At 45.8% G+C, this 27,631-nt stretch overlaps 2 protein-coding genes across 34 annotated transcripts in view; one reads left to right on the top strand and one right to left on the bottom strand.

Moving 5' to 3' along the window:
- The window catches only part of ASH1L (ASH1 like histone lysine methyltransferase), a 215,791-nt gene extending 209,561 nt beyond the window's left edge, over positions 1 to 6,230 (bottom strand). For 4 of the 29 annotated variants that reach the window (XM_070077561.2, XM_089299833.1, XM_089299834.1 and 1 more), the window contains exons 1-2: positions 5,987 to 6,087; positions 5,389 to 5,525 (exon numbers count right to left, since the gene is read on the bottom strand). The gene's annotated coding sequence lies outside the window, so the exon portion shown is untranslated. Of the gene's footprint in view, positions 1 to 5,272; positions 5,854 to 5,898 lie in introns of those variants that run through there. The other 25 variants (XM_070077533.2, XM_070077538.1, XM_070077556.1 and 22 more) reach the window with 23 other exon arrangements.
- A 174-nt stretch (positions 6,231 to 6,404) lies between these two features.
- The window catches only part of DAP3 (death associated protein 3), a 41,938-nt gene continuing 20,711 nt past the window's right edge, over positions 6,405 to 27,631 (top strand). For 4 of the 5 annotated variants that reach the window (XM_051857222.3, XM_051857221.3, XM_002715415.6 and 1 more), the window contains exons 1-2: positions 6,405 to 6,510; positions 25,879 to 25,933. In XM_051857222.3, the coding sequence (XP_051713182.1) occupies positions 6,491 to 6,510; positions 25,879 to 25,933 (75 nt within the window). In that variant the 5' untranslated portion in view covers positions 6,405 to 6,490. The remainder of the gene's footprint in view (positions 6,511 to 25,878; positions 25,934 to 27,631) is intronic. The other variant, XM_089299862.1, reaches the window with a different exon arrangement.

The following is a 27,631-nucleotide window of genomic DNA, read 5'->3' as shown; positions in this document are numbered from 1 at the left end:
TCCCAGGCCCAGTGGACTCCCACACTGCAGCAGCAAACAGGCCCAAGGCAGACTGTGGGAATGCCAGCAGACAGTTAAGTTTCATGTGTGGCTATTCAGGACATTTCTTTCTTCTTCTTCTTCTTCTTCTTTTTTTTTTGATTTTACTTATTTAGTTGAGAGGCAGAGTTACAGAGAGAGGGAGAAACAGAGAGAGGTCTTCCAACTGGCTCTTCCATTTGGTTCATTCCCCAAATGGCTACAATAGCCAGAGCTAAGACAATCAGAAGCCAGGAGTTTCTTCTGGGTCTCCCAAGTGAGTGCAGGGGCCCAGGCACCTGGACCATCTTCCACTGCTTTCCCAGGCCATTATCAGGGAACTGGATCAAAAGTGGAGCACCTGGGACTTGAACTGGCGCCCATATGAGATGCCGGTGCCACAGGTGGAGGCTTAACCTACTTTGCCACAGCACAGGCCAAATGACGTTCTTATATTAGTGTCATGCTAATAATGAAAGACCGTTTTCCATAAGATCTCTCCGTTATCTTATTGAATCCTGCAGCCTGTCCTATTAAAATACCTTTCTGAATTTCTTGGTGTGTGTGTGTTTTTTTTTTACAGGCAGAGTTAGACAGTGAGAGAGAGAGAGAGAGAGAGACAGAGAGAAAGGTCTTCCCTCCACTGGTTCACCCCCAAATGGCCACTAAGGCCAGCATGCTGCATCTATCAGAAGCCAAGAGCCAGATGCTTCCTCCTGGTCTCCCATGCAGGTGCAGGGCCCAAGCTCTTGGGCCATCCTCCACTGCCTTCCTAGGCCACAGCAGAGAGCTGGACTGGAAGAGGAGCAACCAGAACTAGAACCCAACGCCCCAACCGGGACTAGAACCCAGGGTGCCAGCGCCATAGGCGGAGGATTAGCTAAGTGAGCCGCGGCACCGGCATGAATTTTTTGCTTTTAAAAAAAGATTGGTCTACTCATTTACTTATTTGAAAGGCAGAGCAAGAGAGAGGAAGAGACAGAGAGAAAGATCTTCAATCTACAGGTTCACTCGCCAGATGGCTACAATAGCCAGGTATGGGTCAGGTCAAGCCAGGAGCCAGGAACGCCATCCTGGTTTTCCATATGGGTGGGAGGGACCAAAGTACTTGGGTCATCTTCAGCAAACCTTGCCAGGCACATGAGAAAGAAGCTGATCAGAAGTAGAGTAGCCATGACTCAAACCAGCACTGATATGAAAAGCCAGCATCACAAGCACAGCTTAACCTGCAGTATCACAATGCTGGCCCAACTTTCTTACTCTTCAACAATACAGTCATTACTTTTAATCCCCAATACTAGATTATGGGTAGTCTGTCAAACAGCTACTAGATTTCACCCCAGAAAGGTTTTCTAGATGTCCGTATGCTGAAAAATGACATTAAGACCTTTGTACACAACAAATCAAGATGAAGATGCGGGTGTTTGGTTCAGCAGTTAGGAAGCCCCCTGCCCTGGGATGCCTGCATAGCATATCAGAGAGCCTGGTTCAGTTCCAGCCCTATTCCTGATTCCAGCTTCCTACCAATGTGCACTCCGCGAGGCAAAAGGTGATAGCTCAACTATTTGTGTTCCTGCCATCCATATGGGAGACCCAGATGGAGATCCAGGCTCCCAGCTTCCACCCAGGTCCTAGTCAGTCTAAGCATTTAGGAAATGAACCAGCAAGTGGGAGGTATGTCTCTGTCTCTGCTTCACTCTCTCAGATAAAATAAACAAAGGTCATACTTTCAAACAAAACAAAAAGACAAATCAAGATAAGAAATTCAACCAATGTTTGCCTCTTTCAAACTAGACAGTTCTTTTACACAAATCACCAGATAACACTGAAACATTTTTTAGCCACAAAGCTGCATATGGAGTATGAAGATATTACAACTTTCCAAGCATAAATAATGACAAAAACTTCTTGCAACTAAGTCATGAAATCTCAACTTGTAGGAATACTCTTCCCTCCTACTAGACCTTTTTGAGAGTCCCTATCATCATACAATTCATAGATGCAATTGAATCAGAATCTCTTCAGCTACAGAGGCCCTTCATTTTATCTGTCTTCTATAAGGGATTAACTCAATATTCATTATAACTAAGCTAAACTCCAAGAAATAAGCTTCAAACCACCTCTGTCCCAATGCAAAACTGAAAAAAACATAAGTCAGCTTCTCAAGAATTTAAAAATAAAGTACACTGAGAAAGAATAAAACTATATATACTTGTGCTACACTGTGACCCCTTACCACCTGATTCAGAATGATGTACTAATACTGAAAAAGTTTGCGAAGAATAAAAAGGTAAGTTAGAGGCTGGTGTTGTAGCACAGCAGGTCAGGCCTCCGCCTGTGATGCCAGCATCCTATCTGGGTGCTGGTTGCAGTCAGGGCCCATTCAGGGCCCATTCCATCCAGCTCCCTGCTAACATGCCCAGCGAAAGCAGTGGCCCAAGTCTTTGAGTCCTGGCACCCACATGGGAGACCTAGATGGGAGGGAGTTCCAGGATCCTGGCTACAGCAGTTGTGGCCTTTTAGGGAGTGAACCAGCAGACAGAAGATCCCTCTCTGTCTCTCCTTCAAACTCTGCCTTTCAAAAAACTAAATAAATGTTAAAAAAAAAAAAAAAAGATAAATTAAAAATGCAGATCCTAAAGTTCTATTTATCATCAACATGTTCAAATACTGTCACAGACTCTCTTAAACTCATACCAACATCTCTACTTTAAAACAAAATTTAAAAGGTTGTGTAACAAGACATAAATATAAACTGCTTCAATTTCATTTCAGGTTAAGTTCTTGCAACATTACGCACAATTCTTGGGACTGTGCCTTTTATGCTAATTTTCTAATGTGGGGGCCCAACCTGTTTTTTATTAGATTCTCAGAAGGATAAGAGACCCAAAAAAACTTTTAGGAACTGCTAATCTAGCATATCAAGAAATATTCCACTTTCCAGAGGAATGCAGTCAATTGGCTTAGTTTAGGCATCCTTCCTTCATATTCATAAAGGGGATCCTTACTATAAAATTAGTCTTTCGAAGAATCCTTCAGCCCAGCCAAGAAGTTTCAATATCCACAGGCACATATATTAATAAATCCCAAATCCCAAAACAGTATAGTCATAAATGCCAAAAGAAAATGCCAAAGAAGGCATACTCTATCACAAACTGGCCACCCCATTAGATTCTTAAATACCCCTATGTTCTATACCTTTCCATACTTAATTGTTTGAAAGACTTACATTCCCTCCCAATTGAACAGATTCTTTTTTAAGATTTTATTTTTATTTTTTTGACAGGTAGAGTTACAGACAGTGAGAGAGAGAGAAAGCTCTTCCTTCCATTGGTTCACTTCCCAAATGGCCACAATGGTCGGAACTGCGCCGATCCGAAGCCAGGAGCCAGGAGCTTCCTCCTGGTCTCCCACGTGGGTGCAGGGGCCCAAGGACCTGGGCCATCTTCCACTGCTATCTCAGGCCACAGCAGAGAGCTGGCCTGGAAGAGGAGCAACCGGGACTAGAACTGGTGCCCATATGGGATGCTGGTGCCGCAGGCAGAGGATTAACCAAGTGCGCCACGGCACCAGCCCCAGAACAGATTCTTAAGGAAAGTTTTCTGGTCTCAATTCCACCCTGACTTGTTTGTCTCACTCAACTTAACACAACTACCTATGACTGTGACAACAACTCTCCCTCACATGCACCCAGGCTATTTTAACAGTGATATTTTGATTATTCTCACCCCAGAGGGAGGGACCACTCACTAAATAGGTATACAATAAATATCTGCTGAATGAATGAGAGAATTCTCCCTCAGACAGACAGGCTGTCAGCGCCCATACAGTTTCTGTGGTACAAGTTAAGTTGTAAAAGCCTTCTTTCCCGCAAACATACAAGCTGACTGTGAAAAATACTCTGCTTCCCCTATAAACACAATACAGTCATGATACAAATATTAGGTAGGTCAGACTGGCAGGGACAACCTACATTCCATACACGTGTCTAACAAACTGGTCTCCCAAATACAACCATATGCCCCTATCTTCTCAACACACTTGGATTTGCTGAAAAGGATTTCCTGAGGAACCATGGTACGGCACACATTCTACTGGATTAGTAGTAGTTATACTCCCAACTTTGTCATCAATCTAACATGTGACCTTGGGAAAGTTATCCTTTTATGCTTCACTTCCCTATTTGGTAAAATGGGAGAAAATATCTACCCTACCATTTTCAGAGACTTAGGATCATGAAGAAATGGAAGAGCATTCAGAACAGAAAAGCTTTATTCTGTTACAAGGTGTTAACAGAAATCCCTATCAACAAAAAAGCCACCCATTCCTTATAGCCTCGTAGCAATCACTCTGTCAAAGACGTTGTGGGCCTTCACATCTTCTACAATTCACTCTGTTCAAAGGCACAAACTATTCTTAAGACCACAAGTGACTATGCCAAGTTTCTTTCCCTCTCTGACCCAAACATGCCAAGGTGTTTCAAAAAGCTCATGGGAAAACAGAATTACAAGATGTTTCTCTCCGTGCAAAAATGTTTGAAATCATACTTTCTTCAAAACACGCATTTTCCACAAGGTTTCTGAAGACCCTTTGCACTTGCTAGATCGTCTAGAATACTACAACTACTGCTGTTACCCAACAAGCAATCAAGCGCTTCCAATCCCTGAAATCCACATGAATCAACCGGCAGAGACCACACCAGCACGGATTTTAGAAACAAGTAACTCACAAGGGGAATTCCACTACACTTCCACAAACCCAGGCAAACTCTTCGGAAACACTTTCCATCCTTGCACATACACACACACACACACACACGGCCGCTCCACACCAACAGTTCATCTGTCTTCTAGACCAAAAACACCTCTTCCCATGCACAAACCAACCAGTGACATTTCTGAAACTTGTAACACGGAGATCGTCCTGTCGTCCCTACACAGAGTTCCGCGTGTCAGGGACACCACGGACCTGTCACACAGGTAAACTACCCTCTGAAGAGCAGCTCCGCGCCACTTCCATCCCTTCCACACATACACGCTGGACGACTATGGGAGATGCTCCAATCCTGCCTCCGGACGCAAACTATAACCTGTCAGGGGCACAGCTGACTCCTCCTCCTCCACTCGCTTACTTTCCCGCCCCCTCCCCCAAGCTAGGAGCCCGCCTGTCAGGGACACCCCTTCACCCCCCGCCTGAAGGGACTTCCCGGTAAGCTCAGGATCCCCTTCCCTACTCTCCCCTCCCCCATCCTTACCGCCGCTCTCCCGGAGGTCCAGGTCCGGGGAGATGACAGTAGCTCCCAGGAAGCCGAGGACTGAGTCGCAGAGAGCGTACTTAGGCCCCAAGGCCTGCCCGATCCGTTCTACTCACCGTGTCAGAGGCCGAGGCCGAGAGCGATGAGAGTGCAGGGAAGTGGGGAAGAGGGGGTGGCCGCCAGGCGCCTCTGCTTCCCTTGGTCCACAGCGGATCCCTCCCGCTTGTCAGGAGGCGGCCAGCGGCTAAGCGGACTGGCGGAAATGCGAGAGAGAAGGGAAAGGCGTAGGGCTAAAGCGGGGAAACTGAGGGGAGGCGGGTCCCGCACCCGAGACGGGGATCGTCTCCCCCTCCGCAAAGCGAACCCAAAATGGCGGCGGGAGCGGCGGCGGCGGCAGAGCGGCAGCGGCGGCGGCAGCTCCGCGGGAGGAGGGAGCGAAGGGCGCCTCGTGCCCCCCCGCCTCCCACTCCTCCCTCCTCGCGTTCTCCCCTCCCTCCCCTCCCCACCCGATTCCGGCCGCGGAGCGCGCACGCCCTCCGGCACGCGTACGAATCTATCTGGACTCGTCGCTCGCTGCTCCCACCAACCACCACCTTCGGCCGCCCCGCGCTCCCGCCAGCCCGTACGCGTTCGCTCAGCGGCGCCTCCTCGCGCGGTCCGCCTCTCCCTCTCGGCCCCTGTCAAGCCGGCTGTGGCGCAGGCCCTCACGCGTACCTTCGGCGGCGCGAGCCCAAGCCTCCTCCTCCTCCTCCTCTTCTTTCCTCCCCCCCTTCCCCGCCCCCACGGCCGCTGCCGCCGCCGCCGCCGCCTCCTCCGCCCCCCCACTCTCCACCCCGTGCGCGTGCGCCTCCCACAATCCCCGCCGCGGGACTGTTCCATTCCTGTCAGCTGCAAGGGCGGGCGAGGAAAGGACAGGCGAAGGCGGCGAGAGCTTGCCGTTATTACTGGAATTACCCGACTGGCAGCCAGAGCCCTACCACTACCTACCTCCCTGGGCTCGGCGCCGCGGCGCCACGGCCCGCTTTCTCTCGCCGCCCGCGGGCCGCGCTGAGCGGGTCTCGGGCCACCCAGCGCCCCTCTGCTGGCCGGCGGGTGGAGGCCGCGGCGGCTGCGCGTTGAGTAGCTTCCTGCCATACCACCTGAGCCTTTTCGCAGTTGCGGGACTGGCGCTTTGGAGCCGGTGGTAGCTGACGGTGTGTGCCGGTCCCCGCAGGAGGCATGCTGGTCCTCGGTTCACGGTAAGGCGACGTGCCGGCACGGGAAAGCAACGGAGCTCCGAATTGGGGTGGGGAGTGAGGCCGGTGAACGGCGCCCCTCCTGGGGGGCTTTCTCGCGGGCTCGGGGTTGCGGAGCTGGGACCCAAGGGAGAGGCGGCGCGACCGTTCGGTTTCTGTCGTTGCTGGGTGTCTGGCATTCCGAACCACTGCCAGGACGCGACGTTTTTGTGCCCTTCGGGCTTCAACCTCTTTAGGCAGCCTGATGTTGGAGGATGAAGAGACCATGCATTCCTAATTCTGTCCTGTGACTCCTTAAGCGTGGTGTTTTTCTTCGCTCCTTATCAAAAACTGAACGTAGAAATTAGTAAGCTCCAAATGTACCTTCAGGTTGATGCGTGAAATAAGATAATGAATATAAAGTAGGCGCAGGGAAGCATTTCCACGTTATCGCTTACACTTGGTGTTGATAAGGCTTGTGGGTGTAATTGGTAGTTTGTGTTATATCCTTCCAAATCCTTAACAGAAGAATGCGACGCTAGGCCTGTCAGATTTCTGTGGCTACTGTTTGTTTCTCAAAATTCTGCACTGACTTTTCTTGATGGGGTTCAGGAAAAATATAGACTGTTAATATCCGCAGACAACCCCGAAGTTCATAGAATATAGTAGTTTTTACCGTAAAGCAGAATAATTTTGGGGAAGGATCTACTTGGGTTTTTCTTTCACATCTGTGGACCCGTAGGGGTTTAGGGAATAATTCAAATATCACTCCTATATTCACTGAACTCAAAAGCCAATTCAAGCTCTGAAATTTAAGCAGCGAATCCTAAATATCCCCTTTGGAATTTATGGGTCAGATTTTGTTTGTTGTTTTATTAAGATACAGAGGAAGTCAGCCTGAATTACTATCCCAAGTCCCAGCTCTTTCAAAGACTGCACTTAAGTTTACACTGATCTCCCTTTAATTCTTCGTGTATGCAAATATATCACACTTCCAACAGTTTTTTTTATTTGAGAGCAGGGACTATGTGTAACATTTCTTCCATGTGCTTTTGTAATCTAATGCAAAACAGGTCATGGAAATACTGAAAGAATGTTATTTAAATATCAGAAGAGAAAGCGTGTGTTGCTTAGTCTCCAACAAAAAGCTAAGTATTCTGGCAGTGGTGTAATGAAAAGTTACAGCTTCCTGTTGATTTGTGTATGCTCTGCTACATAGATGTCATTTTGTTGTCACAGCGCTACAATGAAATACATAAATAAAAAGTTAAATTCATGTAATGAATTGACATCATAAACTTTTGCTTTGAAATGACATATAGTTCAGTAAAACTATATTCAAATTTAGAAAAAAAGAACAGTGTTTTTGTTTAATCATTATGATAAGCAACCCTTTAAGATAGAGAATCGTATCCCCATTTTATAGATGAGAAGCCTGGGCTCAGAGAAGTCCAGTAATTTGGTCTTTAGACTTTTTTCACCATATCACATTGCTTTCATAATCAGATTTCTCATCAGCAACATAACTGAGTGTGCTACCAAAAAACACTTTAATGGAATTCCAGAATACCAATGTCTAGAAAAGTTAAAGTCTGCATTCAAGTAGCTTTCAGTAACTACACTGACTCCTGAATTGTCAGCTAGGTATAAACAAGCAAGATAGTGTTCTGTCCTTTCGTGGATGCTTTAGAGCCTACCAGAGACTAAAATGTAGTGATAAAATGACCTCATTGAATGAATGGACCGCGAATTATTTGAACCAACAAAGGTATGCAAAACAGGATAATCGTTTTCCCAAATGTGTCCAAGGCCTGATCCCTCCAACCCAAGATAGAGGGAAGCTGGAGGGTGCAGGTGGAACTAAGCTGACCTTAAGAGGGCAGCCCGTTAGCCGGGTACTTGGCTCAGCACAGGGTAATTACAAGAGTCCTTAAAAGATGGAAGAGGGAGACGGCAGAGTCAGTATCAGAAATGATGAAAGGTGAGAAAAACACCATTGCAGAATTTGAAGTTGAAGGGAAGCCCGGAGCCAAGAAGCCCCCAGAAGCTGGAAAATGCGAGAAAAGAGGCTCTCTCCTTTCATAAGAGTGTAACCTTACTGATGCTTTAGGTTCTGATTTCTGAAGAGTGGAAGTGTAAGAGGATAAATTTGTGTTGTGTTACCACCACTAAATTTGTGGTAATTTGTTAACAGCAGCAATACAAAACTAATACATAAAGGACGCCAGGTCATGGCTAACCTCCAGAGCAGTGTGCATTGAATTGTGATGTACTTCCACTGAAGGTGTGTTTTTAACTAAACCTTCCTCGGGAAAGGTGATACACACAAGAACTGCCTAGATTTCCGGAATTCTGCTGTTCTGCTCCCTGCTTGAGTTCTCCAGGTGTGAATAGACAGCTGGGGCCAGCGCTGGGGCGTAGTGCACTAAAGCCTCTGCTTGTGGCGTGGGTTCAAGTCCAGACTGCTCCTCTTCCCATCCAGCTCTCTGCTATGGCCTGGGAAAGCAGTAGAAGATGGCCCCCAGTCCATGGGTCCCTGCACTCGCGTGGGAGACCCGGAAGAAGCTCCTGGCTCTTGCTTTTCAGATCCGCCCAGCTCCAGCCACTGCAGCCATTTGGAGTGTGAACTAGAGGATGGAGGACCTCTCTCTCCCTCTCTCTGTCTTTAACTCTACCTCTCAAAATAAATGAATAAAACTTAAAAAAGAAAATAGACAGCTCAACTCTTACATTGCTATGCTGGGGCAGTGTTAGCTGAGCCGCCCTCAGACTTCCTAACCATAGTAGAGGTGATTAAACGTTAGTTTCATGATGCCTCCTTGCAGGGATGTTGCCTAAATGCGTTACAGATACACAGGGAACAGTCTTTGATAGAAGCTTTGCAAATTATGTTTCAGATGTTTAAAGAGTGGAATATGATCAGGGTTAGTTAACTCTAGTTAGATTACTAGAGTCCATGCTTTTAACCGTCCTGCCATAATTACCTCTCTCTTTCCGTGTCTGAAACTGAAGGTGATAATAATACCTACCTTATAGGATTGTTGTCAAGATAAAATGAATTAATTCACATAAAGCACTTAGAAACAGTGTTTTGGCACATAAAAATTGTTCAGTAAATGTTAACTCAAGTATGCTAAATGTTTTCTTGAGTTTTATGGAGCCTTAGGATTTTCTACTGTACTTGAGCTAGACAAAAGGAGAAGTCAAAGCAGATTCTCTGTTTTGCCTCTACTAAGCAGTCTTTTTATTTGTTTTATGTGTTAGTGTCATAAATTGCTCTCACCTTGGTAGAATTTCTGTTCCCCACCCCACCCCCCCAAAAAAAAAACAGAATGAAAAACATTGCTCTGGTTCATTGCCTGTGACTTACATATAGGCACCTTGGGCTTAAAAAAAAGAAAAAGGACTGTGCAAGCTTATAGCGTTCTTTTTTCTATAGTGAATTGTTTGTGAAAGGTACTCATCTGAGAAACCAAATGATTCCCGAAACATTCTCAAAATAGATTTAAATGTGTTGTTGAGGCTGGGTTCCCTCTATTTTTATTACTGTTATTTATTTGAAAGGCAGAGAGACAGAGTCAGAGTACTTCCTTCTGCTGGTTTACTCTCCAAATGCCCACAGAGCCAGAGCTGGGCCAGTTCAAAGCCAGGAGCACAAAACTCAATCCAGGTTTCCCATGTGGGTTGCAGGGACCCATGTACTTGAGCCAACATTTGCTGCCCCCCAGGGTGTGCATTAGCAGGAAGCTGGAAGTGGACACAGAGCCTGGACTTGAACCCAGGAACCCTGGTATGGGATGCAGGCATCCCAAGCAGCACCTTAACCATGCGCCAAATACCCTCCCCCACTCCTGCTGTTTTTAATCATTATTTTTCAATCTCAGCCCTCTTTGCCTAACAGAATTTGTTGTGTTAGGGTTTTCTATATACAGAAATAAAAGTCATACTAAATATTTATTAGCTGTAAAAGATTCACTGGCATTTTATTGACTGATTTTTTTATATTTCAGAATTCAAAATGTATAGCAGCACTCTCCTACTTTCCCTGCCCCTGCAGAAACCCATTTCCTTTTTTTTTTTTTCTTTCAAACTTTTATTTAATGAATATAAATTTCCAAAGTACAGCTTATGGATTACAATGGCTTCCCCCCCATAACGTCCCTCCCACCCGCAACCCTCCCCTTTCCCACTCCCTCTCCCCTTCCATTCACATCAAGATTCATTTTCGTTTCTCTTTATATACAGAAGATCAGTTTAGCATACATTAAGTAAAGATTTCAACAGTTTGCTCCCACACAGAAACATAAAGTAAAAAATACTGTTTGAGTACTAGTTATAGCATTAAATCTCAATGTACAGCACACTAAGGACAAAGATCCTACATGAGGAGTAAGTACACAGTGACTCCTGTTGTTGACTTAACAAATTGACACTCTTGTTTATGGCCTCAGTAATCACCCTAGGCTCTTGTCATGAGCTGCCAAGGCTATGGAAGCCCCCTGAGTTCACCGACTCTGATCATATTTAGACAAGGCCATGGTCAAAGTGGAAGTTCTCTCCTCCCTTCAGAGAAAGGTACCTCCTTCTTTGATGACCCATTCTTTCCACTGGGATCTCACAAGCAGAGATCTTTCATTTAGGTTTTTTTCCCCCCCAGAGTGTCTTGGCTTTCCATGCCTGAAATACTCTCATGGGCTTTTCAGCCGGATCCACATGCCTTAAGGGCTGATTCTGAGGCCAGAGTGTTGTTTAGGACATCTGCCATTCTATGGGTCTGCTGTGTATCTCACTTCCCATGTTGGAACATTCTCTCCCTTTTTTATTCTATCAGCTAGTATTTGCAGACACTATTCTTGTTTCTGTGATCCCTTTGGTTCTTAGTCTTATCATTACGATCAATTGTGAACAGAAATTGATCACTGGGACTAGTGAGATGGCATTGGTACATGCCACTTCCGTTGAAGGTGACCAATATCATCAATTTTTTGTACAGTGTATCCTTTAAAATAGTTACCTTTTTACACACAAATTTACTATGCATTTTCTCCTCTTATACAACAACCATAGCATGCTATGCATGTTGTTGTTTTGTTTTGTTTTGTTTTGTTTTTTACTGTATGTTCAAGATTCTTCCTAGTTGGACTAAGTCAGTACTTACAGGTATACTGGGCCTTAGAATTCTAGAACATTAACTATAGTCTTTGTGAAGTCTTCAGGGACCTATCTATCAGATATAGTCCAGACTCAATTTTTTGAAGAATACTCATAATATTCTGTTGCCTGGGAAGCATATCAGTCCTTTTTATTTTCTTCTTTCTCCGTTAGAAGAGACAATGTCCAGGCCAGCGCCGCGGTTCACTAGGCTAATCCTCCACCTTGCAGCGCCGGCACACCAGGTTCTAGTCCCAGTCAGGGTGCCGGATTCTGTCCCGGTTGCCCGTCTTCCAGGCCAGCTCTCTGCTGTGGCCAGGAAGTGCAGTGGAGGATGGCCCAAGTGCTTGGGCCCTGCACCCCATGGGAGACCAGGAGAAGCACCTGGCTCCTGCCATCAGATCAGTGCGGTGTGCCAGCTGCGGCGGCCATTGGAGGGTGAACCAGCGGCAAAAGGAAGACCTTTCTCTCTGTCTCTCTCTCTCACTGTCTACTCTGCCTGTCAAAAAAAAAAAAAGAGAGAGAGAGAGAGAGACAATGTCCATTCATCATCACTTATCACTTGCACCCTTATCAGGCTTGCAAAGTAAATGCTTACTGTCTCTAGCAGAAACACCTAGAAGGGACAAAATGTTGAAGTTTGTCATAATTGGGGTGTTTCAGGTCTCCTTTGCTCCTGTAGCCTTAATGTTGCTCTAGGAATCCATCCTGGGGAGTAGGTAAAATAAGGATTAGAAAATGCAGCATGGGTTTTTTTCTAACTGAAATTATGAAGCAATGAGATTAGTCTCCATGAGCCAGATTTTGCCTGTGAGACTCGGGATGTACAAGTCTTTCTCAGCTTTAGCACTTGGCACTTGAGGATGGATTATTCTTTGTTGTGGAGGACTCTTCTGTGCATTATAGCAAGTTTAGCACCATTCCTGGCCTCTACTTACCTCGATATAGTAGCAGCCTGCCTTTCTCCATCCCCAATTGTGACAACCAAAACTGCCTCCAGACATTGATTGCAGATATCTAGGGGAATTAGGGACAGAATCATCCAGGTTGAGAATGAACCCACTAATTTAGAAAAAGAATTATTAATCAGTGGGAATTAGTCTAGTTTTAATTTTCTTTGGTTTGAGAGGCAGAGAGAAACAGATCTATCTACTATTTCATCCCCAGATACCCATAACAGCTGGGGCTAGGCCAAGCCAAAGATAGGAGCAGGGGACTCAAACTGAATCTCTCCTGATGGTGACAGGGACAAGGCATACTTGAGCCATCACTTGCTGCCTCCCAGGGCGCGCATTAGCAGAGGCTGTAATTGGGAGTAGAGCTAAGACTCAAACCCAGGTCCTCTGATATAGGGTATAGGTGTCCCAGGCAGTATTTTAACCATTGTATCAACCACCCACCCCCTCAGAGTCTAGTTTTAGTAGGAAAAAGAAGTCATGGCTGATTAATATATCTTTCTTGTTGGAATTCCTAGAATGGGAGATCAAAATAATTTTGTTATTTGTATCAAAGTAAGGCACTTGACTATCTCTCACTAGGGCTTTTTGGAAAAATCTATACTGAATGTTTAACTGGTTGAACTATTTTTTTTTTTTTTATTTGACAGAGTTATAGACAGAGAGAAAGGTCTTCCTTTGGTTCGCTACCCTAATGGCCACTATGGCTGGCGCTGCGCCGATCTGAAGCCAGGAGCCGGGTGCTTCCTCCCAGTCTCCCATGCAGATGCAGGGACCCAAGCACCTGGGCCACCCTCCACTGCACTCCCGGGCCACAGCAGAGAGCTGGACTGGAAGAGGAGCAACTGGGACAGAATCTGGCACCCCAACCGGGACTAGAACCTGGGGTGCCGGCACTACAGGCAGAGGATTAGCCAAGTGAGCCATGGCGCTGGCCTAACTGGTTGAACTATTAAAATGATGGTGGGCATTTGGTGGGGTTTAGTACCCATATCTGACCTAATAAGAAATTTATACTTCAGTGGGCATTTGCATTCCATATCAAAGTGCCTGGGTTTGATACCTGGATCTGGCTCCTGACTAGCTTCGTGCTAATGCTGACAAGGGAAGCAGCAGTGATGGCTCAAATGATTGGGTTCCTACCACCCATATAGAAGACCAGGATTGAGTTCTTAGCTCCCAGATTGAGCACCACCACTTCCCCACTTGGCCAGTGTGGGCATTTGGGTATAAACCAACAGATGGGAGCTCTCTGGCTCCGCCCCTTCTCATTTTCTGTGCCTCTCAAATAAATAATATTTTTAAAGAAATACTTCTTGTTCTCTGCCCCTGGTTTCTGACACACCACCTCAAATCTTGTCATTTCCTGTATGATAGAGCTGCTAGGAGCATCTTTTTTCTGGTGTTTGGTCTTTGACCCTGATTCCTGGTGCAGAACTCCTAAATCCCTTGGAATTTCCTGAGTGACTGGGACCATTTGGGTTTTAAAGAAATGACTCTTGGTGGACTCTTTTTTTTTTTTTTTTTAAGGATTTATTTTATTTGAAAGGCAGAGTTAGAGAAAGAGAGAGACAGATCTTCCATCCATTGGTTCACTCTCCAGACGGCTGCAACAGCCAGGACTAGACCAGGCTGGAGCCAGGAGCCAGGAGCTCGGGATCTCCTGGGCCCAGGAGTTGGGCCATTTTCCACTGCTGTCCCAGGCACATTAGCAGGGAGCTGGATCAGAAGTGGAGCAGCCGGGACATGTACTGGAGCTCATATGGGATGCCAGCGCTGCACACAGCAGCTTAACCCGCTGTGCCACAGAACTGGCCCCTCTTGTGTACTCTTGAATTACCTCAGAATCAGAACTGGTATCCAGAAAGGCCAGACCATGATTAGAAGCTCTACTTCTCTACCCATGGAGTGAAGAGGGACTGGAGATTGAAGGTTGGTTATGCCTACATGATGAAGGCTTCATAAAAAGCCAAACTACCAGGTCTAAGAGCTTCCAGGTTAGTGAACATCTCCATGTGCCAGGACTACACCCCAGATTCCGTGGGGACAAAAGCTCCTACACTTGGGACCCTTCTAGACCTTACCCTGTGTAGCTCTTCATCTGTTCACCTCTTTATTGTTCATTTGTACACTTTATAAAATATTTGATAATAAATGCAAGTGCAGTGTTTCTTATGTTCTCTGGGCCATTTTAGCACATCGTGAAACTTGAGGCAGGAGGTTATGGGAATCCCTGATAACCAAGTTGGACAGAATTGTGGGTAACCTGCCCACCTGCTACTTGTGATTGGCTTCTGAGGTAGGGGATGGTCTTACGGGACAGAGCTCTTGACTTGTAGGATCTGAGGCTATTTCCAGGTAGATAACATCAGCATTGAATTAAATTATAGGACACACAGTTGATACAGAGACTTGTTTGGTGTGGAAAACACACTCATTTGGTGTCTGAAATGGTTGGAGTACAGGAAGCAGTTTTTGTTTTACCGTGTTTACATCCAGTCTTCACCATATTCTAATTGTACAGTGGTTTTCCATGTCGGTAAATTGATTTTTGATAGTTCCTTCCAAAGAGAGGTAAAGTCTACCTTCCCACTCTTTATATCTGGGCTGCTCTAGATAGGGCTGCAATAAAATGTGATAAAAGTGTTAGTGTGCTACTGCACAGCTTAGGTTTCTAGAAGCCTGAAGTGATTCAGCTGTCTTGGATTTTTGCCATTGCCATAGGAACAAGTATATAGACCACAGTCCTAGAAGATGAGAGGCATTGTGGAGCAGAATCAGTCATCCCAGTTGAGGCCAGCCTAGACCAGCCCAAAGCAAAAGAAATGACTGGCCTAACATACCTGTAAACTTGTCAGCTTTAATAGGTAATATTTTAACCCACCGAGTTGGGGGTGGGGGGTTAGTAATATAGCAGTAGCCAATATAGTGCTACAGAGAATGCTGGGACAATAAAGTGACATAAAGCATTTATATGTACATATGTAGCACATTTGTACATATTAACTAATCAGTGTACTTTAGTTATTGCTGCTGTTCTTTTCATATGGCTAAATAGCAGCATTTTTAATTAATAGATTTTAATGAGATACAATTCATATACTTTATAATTTACCCTCTGGAGCAGGTGTTTAGCCTTGCAGTATCTGGGTTCAGTTCCTAACTCTGGCTCCTAACTCCAGCTTCCTGCTAATCTGAACCCTGGGAGACAGCAGTGTTAGTTCAAGTAATTGGATTCCTGCCATCCATAAGAGACCTGACTTGGGCTCTTGGCTTTTAGCTTTGGCCCAGCCCTCCTGTTATGGACATGTGGGGAGTGAACAGTAGATGGGAGCACTCTCTCACTCTGTCTCTCTGCCTCTCAAACAGAGAGAATTTTAAGAAATTCACTCCCTCTTTAATCACAGAATTGTATACCCATTTCTGCTCTAATTTTTGAACACTTTTATTTCCCAAAAAAGAAGCAGCTATGGATAGTCACTCCCCATTTTCCATTCCCTCAGCTTCTATAACCACTAATCAATTACATGATTAATAAGCACATTTTGAACATTTCATATAATTGGATCATACTACATGTTTTTTGTGACTGGCTTCTTTTACTTTGTCTTTGAGTTTCATCCATATAACAAAACTTGCTTTCTTTAGGGAAAACAATAGGATTTCTTTATTTGAGAGAGAGATAGAGAGATCTTCCATCTGTTGGTTCACTTCCCCCAGATGGCCACAATGGCCAGGGCTGGGACAGACTGAATCCAGGAGCTTTGCCCAGGTCTCACATGTGGATACAGGGCCCCAAGCACTTGGGATGTCTTCCACTGCTTTTCCCAGGCCATTAACAGAGAGCTGGATCAAAAATGGAGCTGCTGAGACCCAAACCAGCACCCATACGAGATGCTGGCATCACAGGCGGCAGCTTTACCTGCTACTCCACAATGCCAGCCCCAGAACTTTGTTTCTTGCTATTGCCAAATAATATTCCATTGTATAGCTATCCACATGATGTTTATCCATTTATAATTTTATGGACGTTTGAGTTTCTGCTTTTTGGCTATTATGAATTATGCTGTTATGAATATTTGCGTCAGTTTTGCATGCACATATGATTTCATTTTTCTTACATAACTAAGAGTGGAATTGCTGAGTCACATGGTGACTCCATATTTTACCTTTGCGGAACTGCTCAACTTTTCCAAAGTAGCTGCATCATTTTAGAATTCCAGAAGCAATCTATGAGGATCCCAGTTTACCCAGACCCTCCTCTTGCTATTGTTTGTCCTTTTTATTTTAGCTATTCTAATGAGTGTAAAGTGGTATCTCATTTTGTTTTTATTTGTAATTTTATAATGACTATGAATGTTGAGCATTTTTTCATGTGTTCATTGATCATTTGTGTATCTCCTTTGGAGAAATGCATATTCAGATCCTTTGCCCATTTTTATTTTTGAAATATTTATTCATTTATTTCAAAGGCAAAGTTTAAAGAAAGAGATCTTCCATCCACTGGTTCACTCTCCAAATGACCATAATAGCCGAAGCTGGCCCAATCTGGAGCCAGGAGCCAGGAGCACTTGGGCCATTCTCTGCTGCTTTTTCCAGGCACATTAGCAGGGAGCTGGATCAGGAAGTAGTGCAGCTGGAACTTAAACCAGCACCCATATGGGATGCCAGTGTCATAGGTGGCAACTTTACTCACTGTGCCACAGCACTGACCCCATTTGCACATTTTTAGTTGAATTGTCTATTGTTGAGTTGTAAGACTTCATTATGGATATAATGTCTTTGTCAGATACGTGCTTTGCAAGTATCTTCTTCCATTCTGTGGGTTATATTACACTATTTATTTATTTTATTACTGCTGTTTTTTCTTGAAGGTTTATTTTATTTGAGAGTCAGAGTCACAAAGAGAAGGGGGAAAAGAGAAAAATCTTACATCTGCTGATTCCCTCCCCAAATGGCCACAACAGCTGGAGGTGGGCCAGGCCAAAACTAGGAGTCAGGTTTTCCACATGGGTGCAGACACCCAAGGACTTAGGCCATCTTCCAGTGCTTTCCCAGATACATGAGCAGGGTGCTGGATCAGAAGTGGAGCAGGCTTTATTTGAACCAGCATGCCTATGGGATGCCTGCATCTCAGGCAGTGGCTCAAACCACTGCAACACAACTGTTCATTTGAGAGGCAGAGAGATGTGGACAGACAGATCTCCCTTCTGATGGTTCACTTCCAGATGCCCATGATGATCGGGACTGGACTAGGGTGAAAGCCAAGAGCCAGTCTCCAACATACGTGGCAGGGACACAGTTTACTTGAACCATTATCACTGCCTCCAGGGTCTGCATTACTAGGAAGCTGAAGTCAGGAGCCAGAGCGGAGTATTCCTGATATAGTGCCCAAACCTCTCAAGTCGTGTCTTAAACACTAGGAAAAGACCCACCCCTCCACTTTCTGGATGGTACCATTGCAGTTCAAGATTTTTAATAAAATTTATTTCTTTATTTGAAAGTGACCGAGAGGGAGAGAAATCTTCCTTCGATATGTTCCCTCTGCAAATGGCTGCCATGGCTGGGTCTGGTCCAGACTGAAGCCAGGAGCCCAGAGCTCTGTGCAGATTGCCCCACAAGGGTGTCAGGGGCCCTAGAACTTGGACCATTTCTGCTGCCTTCCCAGGCACATTTGCAGGGAGCTGGGTCAGAAATGGAGCAGCCAGGACTTGAGCTGGCACTCTTTATATGGGTTTCAGGCAGCAGCTTAGCCCACCAACCCCTGAAGTTTTTTTTTTTTTTTTTTCTTTCTGTAAAGTGTTTTTGGTGTCATCTAAGGAGCCATTGATAGCCCAATGTCATATTTACCCCTACGTATTCTTCTAAGAATTTTATGAGTTAGTGCTTACATTTAGACCTGTGTTCTGGGACTGAAATAGTGGGTAAAGACACTGCCTGCAATGTTGGCAACCTGCATGAGCACTGATTCGTGTCCAGGACACTCCACTTCTTCTTCTTCTTTTTTTTTTTTTTTTTTTTTTTTAACAGGTAGAGTCATAGACAATGAGAGAGAGAGAGGCAGAGAGAAAGGTCTTCCTTCCGTTGGTTCACCCCCCAAATGGCTGCTACGGCCAGAACTACGCCAGTCCGAAGCCAGGAGCCAGATGCTTCTTCCTGGTCTCCCATGCCGGTGCAGGGGTCCAAGCACTTGGGCCATCCTCCACTACCCTCCTGGGTCACAGCAGAGAGCTGGACTGGAACAGGAGCAACTGGGACTAGGACCCGACGTCCATATGGGATGCCAGCACTGCAGGCGGAGGATTAACCAAGTGAGCCACGAGCCACGACGCTGGCCTCAGCCACTCCACTTCTGATCCAGCTCCCTGCTAATGTGCCTGGGAAAGCAGTGGAAAATGACGAACCCTGGCTGTTGTGGCCATCTAGAGAGTGGACCAGCAGATGAAAGCTCTCTTTCTCTCTCTCTCTCTCTCTCTCTGAAACTCAGAGTTTAAATAAATAAATAAATCTTTTAAAAAGAAAAAATCTGTGTTCTATTTTGAGTTCATTTCTGTGTATGATGTGAGGTAGCCATCTGTTTAGATTCTTTTGCATATGAATATCAGTTGTTCCAGCAACATTTGTTGGAAAAACTATTCTCTATTATCTTGATACCCATGTTGAAAATTGGTTGACTATAAGGATGTGTTTCTGGACTCAGAACTGTGTTCCATTGATCTAAAGGTACATAGTTTAGACCACATGGGATCTATAGATATATTCCTGTACCACCTTTTTTTTTTTTTTTTTTTAAGATTTATTCACTTGGCTAATCCTCCGCCTGCAGCGCTGGCACCTGGGTTCTAGTCCCGGTCGGGGCGCCAGATCCTGTCCCGGTTGCTCCTCTTCCAGTCCAACTCTCTGCTATGGCCCGGGAAGGCAGTGGAGGATGGCCCAAGTGCTTGGGCCTGCACCCGCATGGAGACCAGGAGGAAGCTCCTGGCTTCAGATTGGCGCAGCACCGGCCATAGCGGCCATTTGGGGGTGAACCAGTGGAGGGAAGACCTTTCTCTCTGTCTCTCTCTCACACTAACTCTGCCTGTCAAAAAAAAAAAAAAATATATATATATATATATATAAGATTTATTCATTTGAAAGGCAGAGGTACGCAGAGAGAGAAAGAGGTCTTCCATCTGCTGATTCACTCCCCAATTGGCCGCAACAGCTGGAGCTGCGCTGATCTGAAGCCAGGAGCCAGGAGCTTCTTCCAGGTCTCCCATGTGGGTGCAGGGCCCAAGCACTTGAGCCATCTTCCACTACTCTCCTGGGCCACTGCAGAGAGCTGGACTGGAAGAGGAGCAACCAGGACTAGAACCCGGTGCCCATATGGGATGCCGGCGCCGCAGGCAGATGATTAACCAAGTGAGCCATGGTGCCGGCCCCACCTTTTTGTATTTCAAGACTGTTTGGGCTGTTGTAGGTCCATTGCATTTTCCATAGGAATTTTGAAATCACCTTGACAATTTTGTTTGACAAGTAGCAATATATTTTTAAAAGAATTTTAATGATTTTAGTGAAGTGTGTTCGAATATGAAAAGTGATATGCTACAGTTATAAAATAGTCGCTCTTGGGAGCAAATGATGTGGCACAGTGGTTTAAGCCCATAGGATGCCTTATCCCAGTCCAAGCCTTGGTTGCTATGCGCTTCTAATCCAGCTCCCTGCTAATGCATCCTGGGGAGGCAGCAGATGATGGCCCAAAATACTTGGTTTCCTGCCATCCACATGGAAGACCTGGATGGAGTTCTTGGCACCTCATTTCAGCCTGTCCCAGCCCAGGCTTGCTGACATTTGGGGACTTAACCGGCAGATGGAAGGGCCCTCTGTTCCCTCCTATTCACTCTTTTCTCTCATCTTTTCCCTTCCTCCTCTCCTTCCCTGCTCTCCCTTCTTCTCCCTTCCTTTGCCCTCCCTCCTCTCCTCTCCCCTTCTCTCCCTCCTTTCCCCTCCCCCTGTTCTTCTCCTCCCCTCCTCTCTCCCCTTTTCCCTTCCCCCTTTTTTTTCTGTTCCCCTCCCTTCTTCCCACTCCGGTAAAATCTTTTTTAATAAAGATTTTTAAATCATATTTGAACACTTGTGGTATGGAAGATTAATCTATCCACCCTTATTTCCATCTGAGGATAACAATGTCTATCTCATAGGATTATGTCTGTAAATTGCTTATTATAGAGCCTGTCTCTGAAAAAAAAATACTCAGTGATTATTATTAGGATTAATGTGGAACTAATTGAGTTCTGAAGTACTTCAGTTCTTAGACTAAATAACTTAACCTTAAGAATGTGTGATTGTCTTCTCACAAAAAACGTGTACATGGGTAGACCTTGTGGCTCAGTGGGTTAAGACACCGCCTGAGATGCCCCCATCCCTCACTGAATGCCAGTTCAGTCCCAGTTATTCCACACTTGTGATCCAACTGCCTGCTAATGCACAACCTGGGAAGCTGCAGATGATGACCTAAGTGCTTGCCAGATGAAGTTCCTGGCTTCTGGCTTTGGCCTGTAGTGGTTTGGCTTTTGTAGGCATTTGGGGAGTGAACCAGCAGATGGAAGATTCTCTGTCTCTCCCTCCCTCGTTACTGCTTTTCAAATAAAATAATATTTGGGAGAAAAGTACTTACAGTTGTTCATAGTAGCTTTATTTGTAATAGACAAAAACTGGGAATGAGTACAGTGTTGTGGCACAGTGAATTAAGCCCCTGTTTGCAATACATATTCAAGTCTCAGCTGCTCCACTCCCTATCCAGCTTCCTGCTGATACATCTGGGAAAGCAGCAGATGATGGTCCCAGTACTTGGGCCCCTGCCATCTGCTTGGGAGAGATGGACAGCATTCCGGGTTCCTGGCTTCAGCCTGGCCCAGCTCCAGCTAATATGGCCATTTGGGGAGTGAACCAGCAGAGGGAAGATTTCTTTCTCCCTCTCCCTCTTCTGTCTCTCTTATTTATTCAAATAAATGAATCTTTAACAGCAATAAGAACAACAAAACTGGAAACAACCCAGAGTCCTTCAAGATGTGAATGGTTCAGCTGTGGCACACCACTGAGCAGTACTCAGTAAACTATTGATATATGCAGTGTGCAACCTGATCTAATCTCCAGGAAGTATGATGAGTAAAAATGGGCCAGAGGATCCGGCTCTGTGGCTTAGCAGGTTAATGATAAGGCAGAGAAAATCAGGAGAATAGATAAAGAACAGGAGGCAACAGGGCCTCACCCCAGCCTGTAGCATAGTAAAGCTTCATGCTCACGGTCACTAGTGACCTTATGCCGCAGCATCAGCACCTCTACTGTGGTCTAAGAGAATGCTATTAATACTGTTTCGGAGTAAAGGAATTTCAAGGCCTAGTAAACTTGGAAAATAGTAGTGAAAATTAAGTCTATTGTTGCTTTCCTCAAAGTTTTCAATATGCTAATGTGGGTTATAATTCAAGAAATGAATAACTACAACATTTCCCTTATTTCTGTGGTCATGGAGGAAATTTATAGAAATGGTATTCACTGGACTTATTTTGAGAACTTTAGGCATCTAGTTTTTTGGTTTTTGGTTTTTTTAAAGATTTATTTATTTATTTGAAAGAGTTACAGAGAGAGAAGAGACAGAGAGGGATCCCCCATCCTCTGACTCACTTCTCAGCTGACGGCAATGACCAGAGCTGATCCAGGCCGAGGCCAAGAGCCAGGAACTCCTCTCCCCTTTCCCCTCCAGGTCTCCCTTGTGGGTGGCAGTAACCCAAGCATTTGGGCCATCATCAGCTGCCTGGTCCTGGCTTTTGCAGGCATTTGGGAGGTGAACCAGCAGGTAGATGATCTCTTTCTCTCTCCCTCTCCCTGTTACTCTACCTTTCAAATCAAAATAAGTTTTTTAGAAATTACAACAAAAAAATCAGCCCCCTGTTCTACAGCCTTTGCCTCCCACACAAATACTTTCAGAGGTACTTATTTCCAAATAATGCAGGCTTCTACTGATCTTAGTCTTACGTAATAAACTGACTTTCCATCATGCCGCCTTTCATATAAATAAATCTTTAAAAAGAGAGAGAAAGGAGAAAAATAGCCAAAATGAAATAATACATTACCAAGAGATTTCATTTCTAGTTACTGTGTCACTACTGGATATTGAAAGTTGCATTTTTTTAAATTCTCATTTTCTTCAACCCCTTTTTTTTAAGTTTTTTTGTTTTGTTTTTGTTTTTGTTTTTGTTTTTTGAGAGGTAGAGTTACAGACAGAGGGAGAGACAGAAAGGTCTTCCATCCGCTGGTTCACTCCCCAAATGGCCGAAGCTGTGCCGATCCGAAGCCAGGAGCCAGGGGCCTCTTGCCGGTCTCCCACACGGGTGCAGGGGCCCAAGGACTTGGGCCATCCTCCACTGCTTTCCCAGGCCATGGCAGAGAGCTGGATGGGAAGAGGAGCAGCCAGGACTAGAACAGGCGCCCATATGAGATGCTGGCACCACAGGGGGAGGATTAATCTACTGCGACACAGCGCCAGCCCTGAGAGTTGCATTTAAGTATAGTGGTGCTCTTTAATCTGTGCTTTTGAATTCTGGGTTTCATTTAACCCTCAGTCAGCCATAGTTTGAAAATATTAAAGGAAGGCCCCAGCACTGTGAGGTAGCAGGTAAAGCCGCCACCTGCAGTTGCTGGCATTCCATATGGGTGCTGGTTCAAGTCCCAGCTGCTCCACTTCCAATCCAGCTCTCGCTATGGCCTGGGAAAGCAGTGGAAGACGGCCTGAGTCCTTGGGCCCCTGTACCCATGTAGAGGAGGCTCCTGGCTCCTGGCTTCAGATCAGTCCAGCTCCGGCTGTTGCAGCCATTTGGGGAGTGAACCAGCAGATGGAAGACTCTCTCTCTCTCTCTCTCTCCCCCTCTGCCTCTGCCTCTGTCTCTGTCTCTGTCCCTGTCTCTGCCTCTCTAACTTGCTGCCTTTCAAATAAATAAATAAATCTTTAAGAAAATATTAAAGGAAAATTACAGTGATAGAAAAAATCCACAATTTTTAAACTGCATGCTGTTCTAAGCACAGTGAAATTCCATGCTATCCTACTGTATCCCTCTCTGACTCACCTGGAAGGTGAGTCAGTCCCATTGTCTAGCAGACCCATGCTTTATATGCTACCCACCCATTAGTCAGTCAGTAACCATCTTTGTTACCAAATTGACAATCACTGTATCACAATGTTTGTGTTTGAGTAGTGATGTTGACAATTTAGAAATGCCCAAGAGAAGGCATTGAGTGAAAAGGTGTAAGTACTTTAAGAGGTTTTTTGTTTGTTTGTTTGTTTGTTTTTTAATTCAAAGAGTGACAGGGACAGACAAAAAGATTTTCCATCCCTTGGTTCATTCCCTAAATGGTCACAATAGCCATGGCTGGGCCAGGCCAAAGCCAGGAGCCTAGACTAACTCTTACATGTAGGAGGGGCCCAAGCGCTTGGCCATCTTCCACTGCCCCCCAGGCACATAGCAGGGAGCTGGATCAGAAGTGGAGCAGCGGGCCAGCGCTGTGGCTCACTTGGTTAATCCTCCGCCTGCGGCGCCGGCATCCCATATAGGCGACGGGTTTTAGTCCCGGTTGCTCCTGTTCCAGTCCAGCTCTCTGCTGTGGCCCAGGAGGGCGGTGGAGGATGGCCCAAGTACTTGGTCCCCTGCACCCAACCAGGAAGAAGCACCTGGCTCCTGGCTTCAGATTGGCGCAGCGCCAGCCGTCGCGGCCATTTGGGGAGTGAACCAACGGAAGGAAGACCTTTCTCTCTGTCTCTCTCTCTCTCTCTCTCTCACATTGTCTATAACTCTACCTGTCAAAAAAAAAAAAAAAAAAGTGGAGCAGCCAGGAATCAAACTCACACTCAGATATAGGATGTCAAGATTGCAGACAGCTCCTTGACTCTCTGCACCATGTCGCCAGCCCCACATTAATGTATTTTGACAGACAGGCTGACGTGGTGCAGTGGGTTAACTGTGGTGTTGGTTCAGTCCCTGCTGCTGGCTCCACTTCCCATCCAGCTCCCTGCTAATGTGCTTGTGAAAGCAGTGGAGAGTGGCCCAAGTACCTGGGCCCCTGCCACCCATGTGGGAGACCTAGGTGGAGTTCCAGGCTCCTGTCTTCAATTTGGCCTAGCCCTTGCTGTTGCAGCCATTTGGGAATAAACCAGCTGGTGGAAGATCTTTCTGCCTCCCCACCTCTGTGTAGTTCTGTCTTTCAAATAAATGAGTCTTTTAAAAAATATTTTTGAGAGACCACATCAATATAACTTTTCTTATATTAGATTGTTCTAATTGTTCTATTTTATTACTAGTTATTGTTAATCTCTTACTGTACCTAATTTATAGGTTAAACTTCATTGTAAGTATGTATGTATAGGAAAAAACAGTATACATAGGATTTCAAACAGTCACTAGGGGTATGTTTTCCATGAACCTTTTGAAAAAAAAATTTTTTTTTTTTTTTTTTTTGACCGGCAGAGTAGAGAGAGAGAGACAGAGAGAAAGGTCTTCCTTTTTCTGTTGGTTCACCCCCCATTGGCTGCTGCGGCTGGCGCACCGCGCTGATCCAAAGCCAGGAGCCAGGTGCTTCTCCTGGTCTCCCTTGAGGGTACAGGGCCCAAGCACTTGGGCCATCCTCCACTGCCTTCCCGGGCCACAGCAGAGAGCTCGACTGGAAGAAAAGCAACCGGGACAGAATCCGGCACCCTGACCGGGACTAGAACCCGGTGTGCTGGCGCCACAGGCGGAGGATTAGCCTATTGAGCCACGGAAATATTTTTGTTTTTATTTCTCAGTGTACATGTATGAGTGCTTTTCTAGAATAAGTATGAGGGAAAAGAATATCTGAGTCATTGACTTGTGTGTTTTCAACTTTGCAAAGATAATGAGAAGTTTGCTTTCTAAGATATTCATATTTATCTGTCCACTGACTGTGTGAAAGTCCCTAATGTTTCTTAGACTCTTTAACATTTGCTGTTGTCAGAATTTAATTTTTTTATTTTTTATTTTTCCCTGTGTTTTTGTTGTGAATGGTACTTCACTGTTTGATTTTAATTTGCATTTTCTTGATTTGTAATGAGGTTGTGAATCTTTTCCTGTGTTTACTAATCATTTGTGTCCTTTTCTGTGAAATGCCTGTCCATGTCTTCTCATTTTTCTTTATCAATTTGTAGGCAGTTTTATGTATTCTAGATATTGGTCCACTGTCTTTTTCTAAATGTTGCAAATATCTTCCCAGTTGTGGCTTACATTTTCCCTTTCTTTAGGAGTACAAGGACAATGCTGAAAGAAATAACAAGACTTGTCTCCATGGTCCAAAAGGTGAGTCCTAATTGACTTGAACACTATATGCAAACTGCCTGGAGGTGGGTGTCTTGTTTGTCAGTGGATTTACTATATCCAGAATCAAAAGCTCCAGAGATGAGCCGGCGCCGTGGCTCAATAGGCTAATCCTCCACCTTGCGGCGCCGGCACACCGGGTTCTAGTCCCGGTCGGGGCGCCGGATTCTGTCCCGGTTGCCCCTCTTCCAGGCCAGCTCTCTGCTATGGCCAGGGAGTGCAGTGGAGGATGGCCCAGGTGCTTGGGCCCTGCACCCCATGGGAGACCAGGAAAAAGCACCTGGCTCCTGGCTCCTGCCATCGGATCAGCGCGCTGCGCCGGCTGCAGCGGCGGCCATTGGAGGGTGAACCAACGGCAAGGGAAGACCTGTCTCTCTCTCTCACTGTCCACTCTGCCTATCAAAAAATAAAAAAAATAAAAAAAATAAAAAAAAAGCTCCAGAGAACTTATGCTGACTAGTGTTTGAGTTGATGACTTCACACTCCAAAGAACAGTCACAGTTCCATTTCTCTACCCACGTACTCCCCTCCCAGCTGCCCTCCAATTTTTCAAGTAATAGGTCTTAGAATAGTCTGCTTGAGAATTTACCATGGGAAAGAATAATTAATAATTTTCCAAAAGAAGGGCCGGCGCCGCGGCTCACTAGGCTAATCCTCCGCCTTGCGGCGCCGGCACACCAGGTTCTAGTCCCGGTCGGGGCGCCGGATTCTGTCCCGGTTGCCCCTCTTCCAGGCCAGCTCTCTGCTGTGGCCAGGGAGTGCAGTGGAGGATGGCCCAGGTGCTTGGGCCCTGCACCCCATGGGAGACCAGGAAAAGCACCTGGCTCCTAGGCTCCTGCCATCGGATCAGCGCGGTGCGCCGGCCGCAGCGCGCCAGCCGCGGCGGCCATTGGAGGGTGAACCAACGGCAAAAGGAAGACCTTTCTCTCTGTCTCTCTCTCTCTCTCACTGTCCACTCTGCCTGTCAAAAAAAAAAAAAAAAAAAAATTTCCAAAAGAAAATTCTCATGACCAACCCATGAAGTAAACAGTATGCTATTTCACAGATGCAGAATCTGAGAATTCACACGGCTCCAGTGACTTCCCCAGGCTGGGTGTCAGATCTTTCTGACTGCAGAGCTTCTGGCCTGTGTACCCTGTGCCATGTTGCAGCTTAGCGTCCATGTTTTCCAGGACCTCTTGGTCCAACAGTGAAAACATGAGTAAGTAATCTGGAGCTAGAACATCACCCAGGCGGAAAACCTCGCCTTCCGTAGTGGAGCCCAGAGGAAGTCCTGCCAGAGCTAAAGCCTGAAGGATGAGAACTTAGCCAGAGGGGCTTGGTCACTCAGACATGAACATTTAATTCCAGGTGGGGGTTCCTAGCAAAAGAGCTCTCTCTCCTTGTATCGTCCCCCCAGTCTGGGGAGTAGGGAAGAATGCTGTGAAAATCCTACATACGGGAGTTACCATTGTGGCACAAGAGGTTAAGTCACTGCCTATGACACTGGCATTCCATATGAGCTTTGGTTTGAGTCCCAGCTACTCTACTTCTGATCTAGCTCCCTGATGATGTGTGTGGGAAAGCAATAGAAGACTGTGCAACTATTTGGAACCCTGCCACCCTCCTGGGAGACATTGATGGAGTTCCAGGCTCCAGGCTTTGGCCTGGCCAAGCCCTGGCTGTTGGAGCCATCTGGGG

Source organism: Oryctolagus cuniculus, chromosome 7 (genome assembly GCF_051225735.1).
Source record: "Oryctolagus cuniculus isolate XC-2025 breed Fujian yellow rabbit chromosome 7, ASM5122573v1, whole genome shotgun sequence".
Lineage (NCBI taxonomy): Eukaryota > Metazoa > Chordata > Mammalia > Lagomorpha > Leporidae > Oryctolagus > Oryctolagus cuniculus.
The sequence above is the reverse complement of the archived record's forward strand: the minus strand, read 5'-3'. Positions and strand labels throughout refer to the sequence as shown.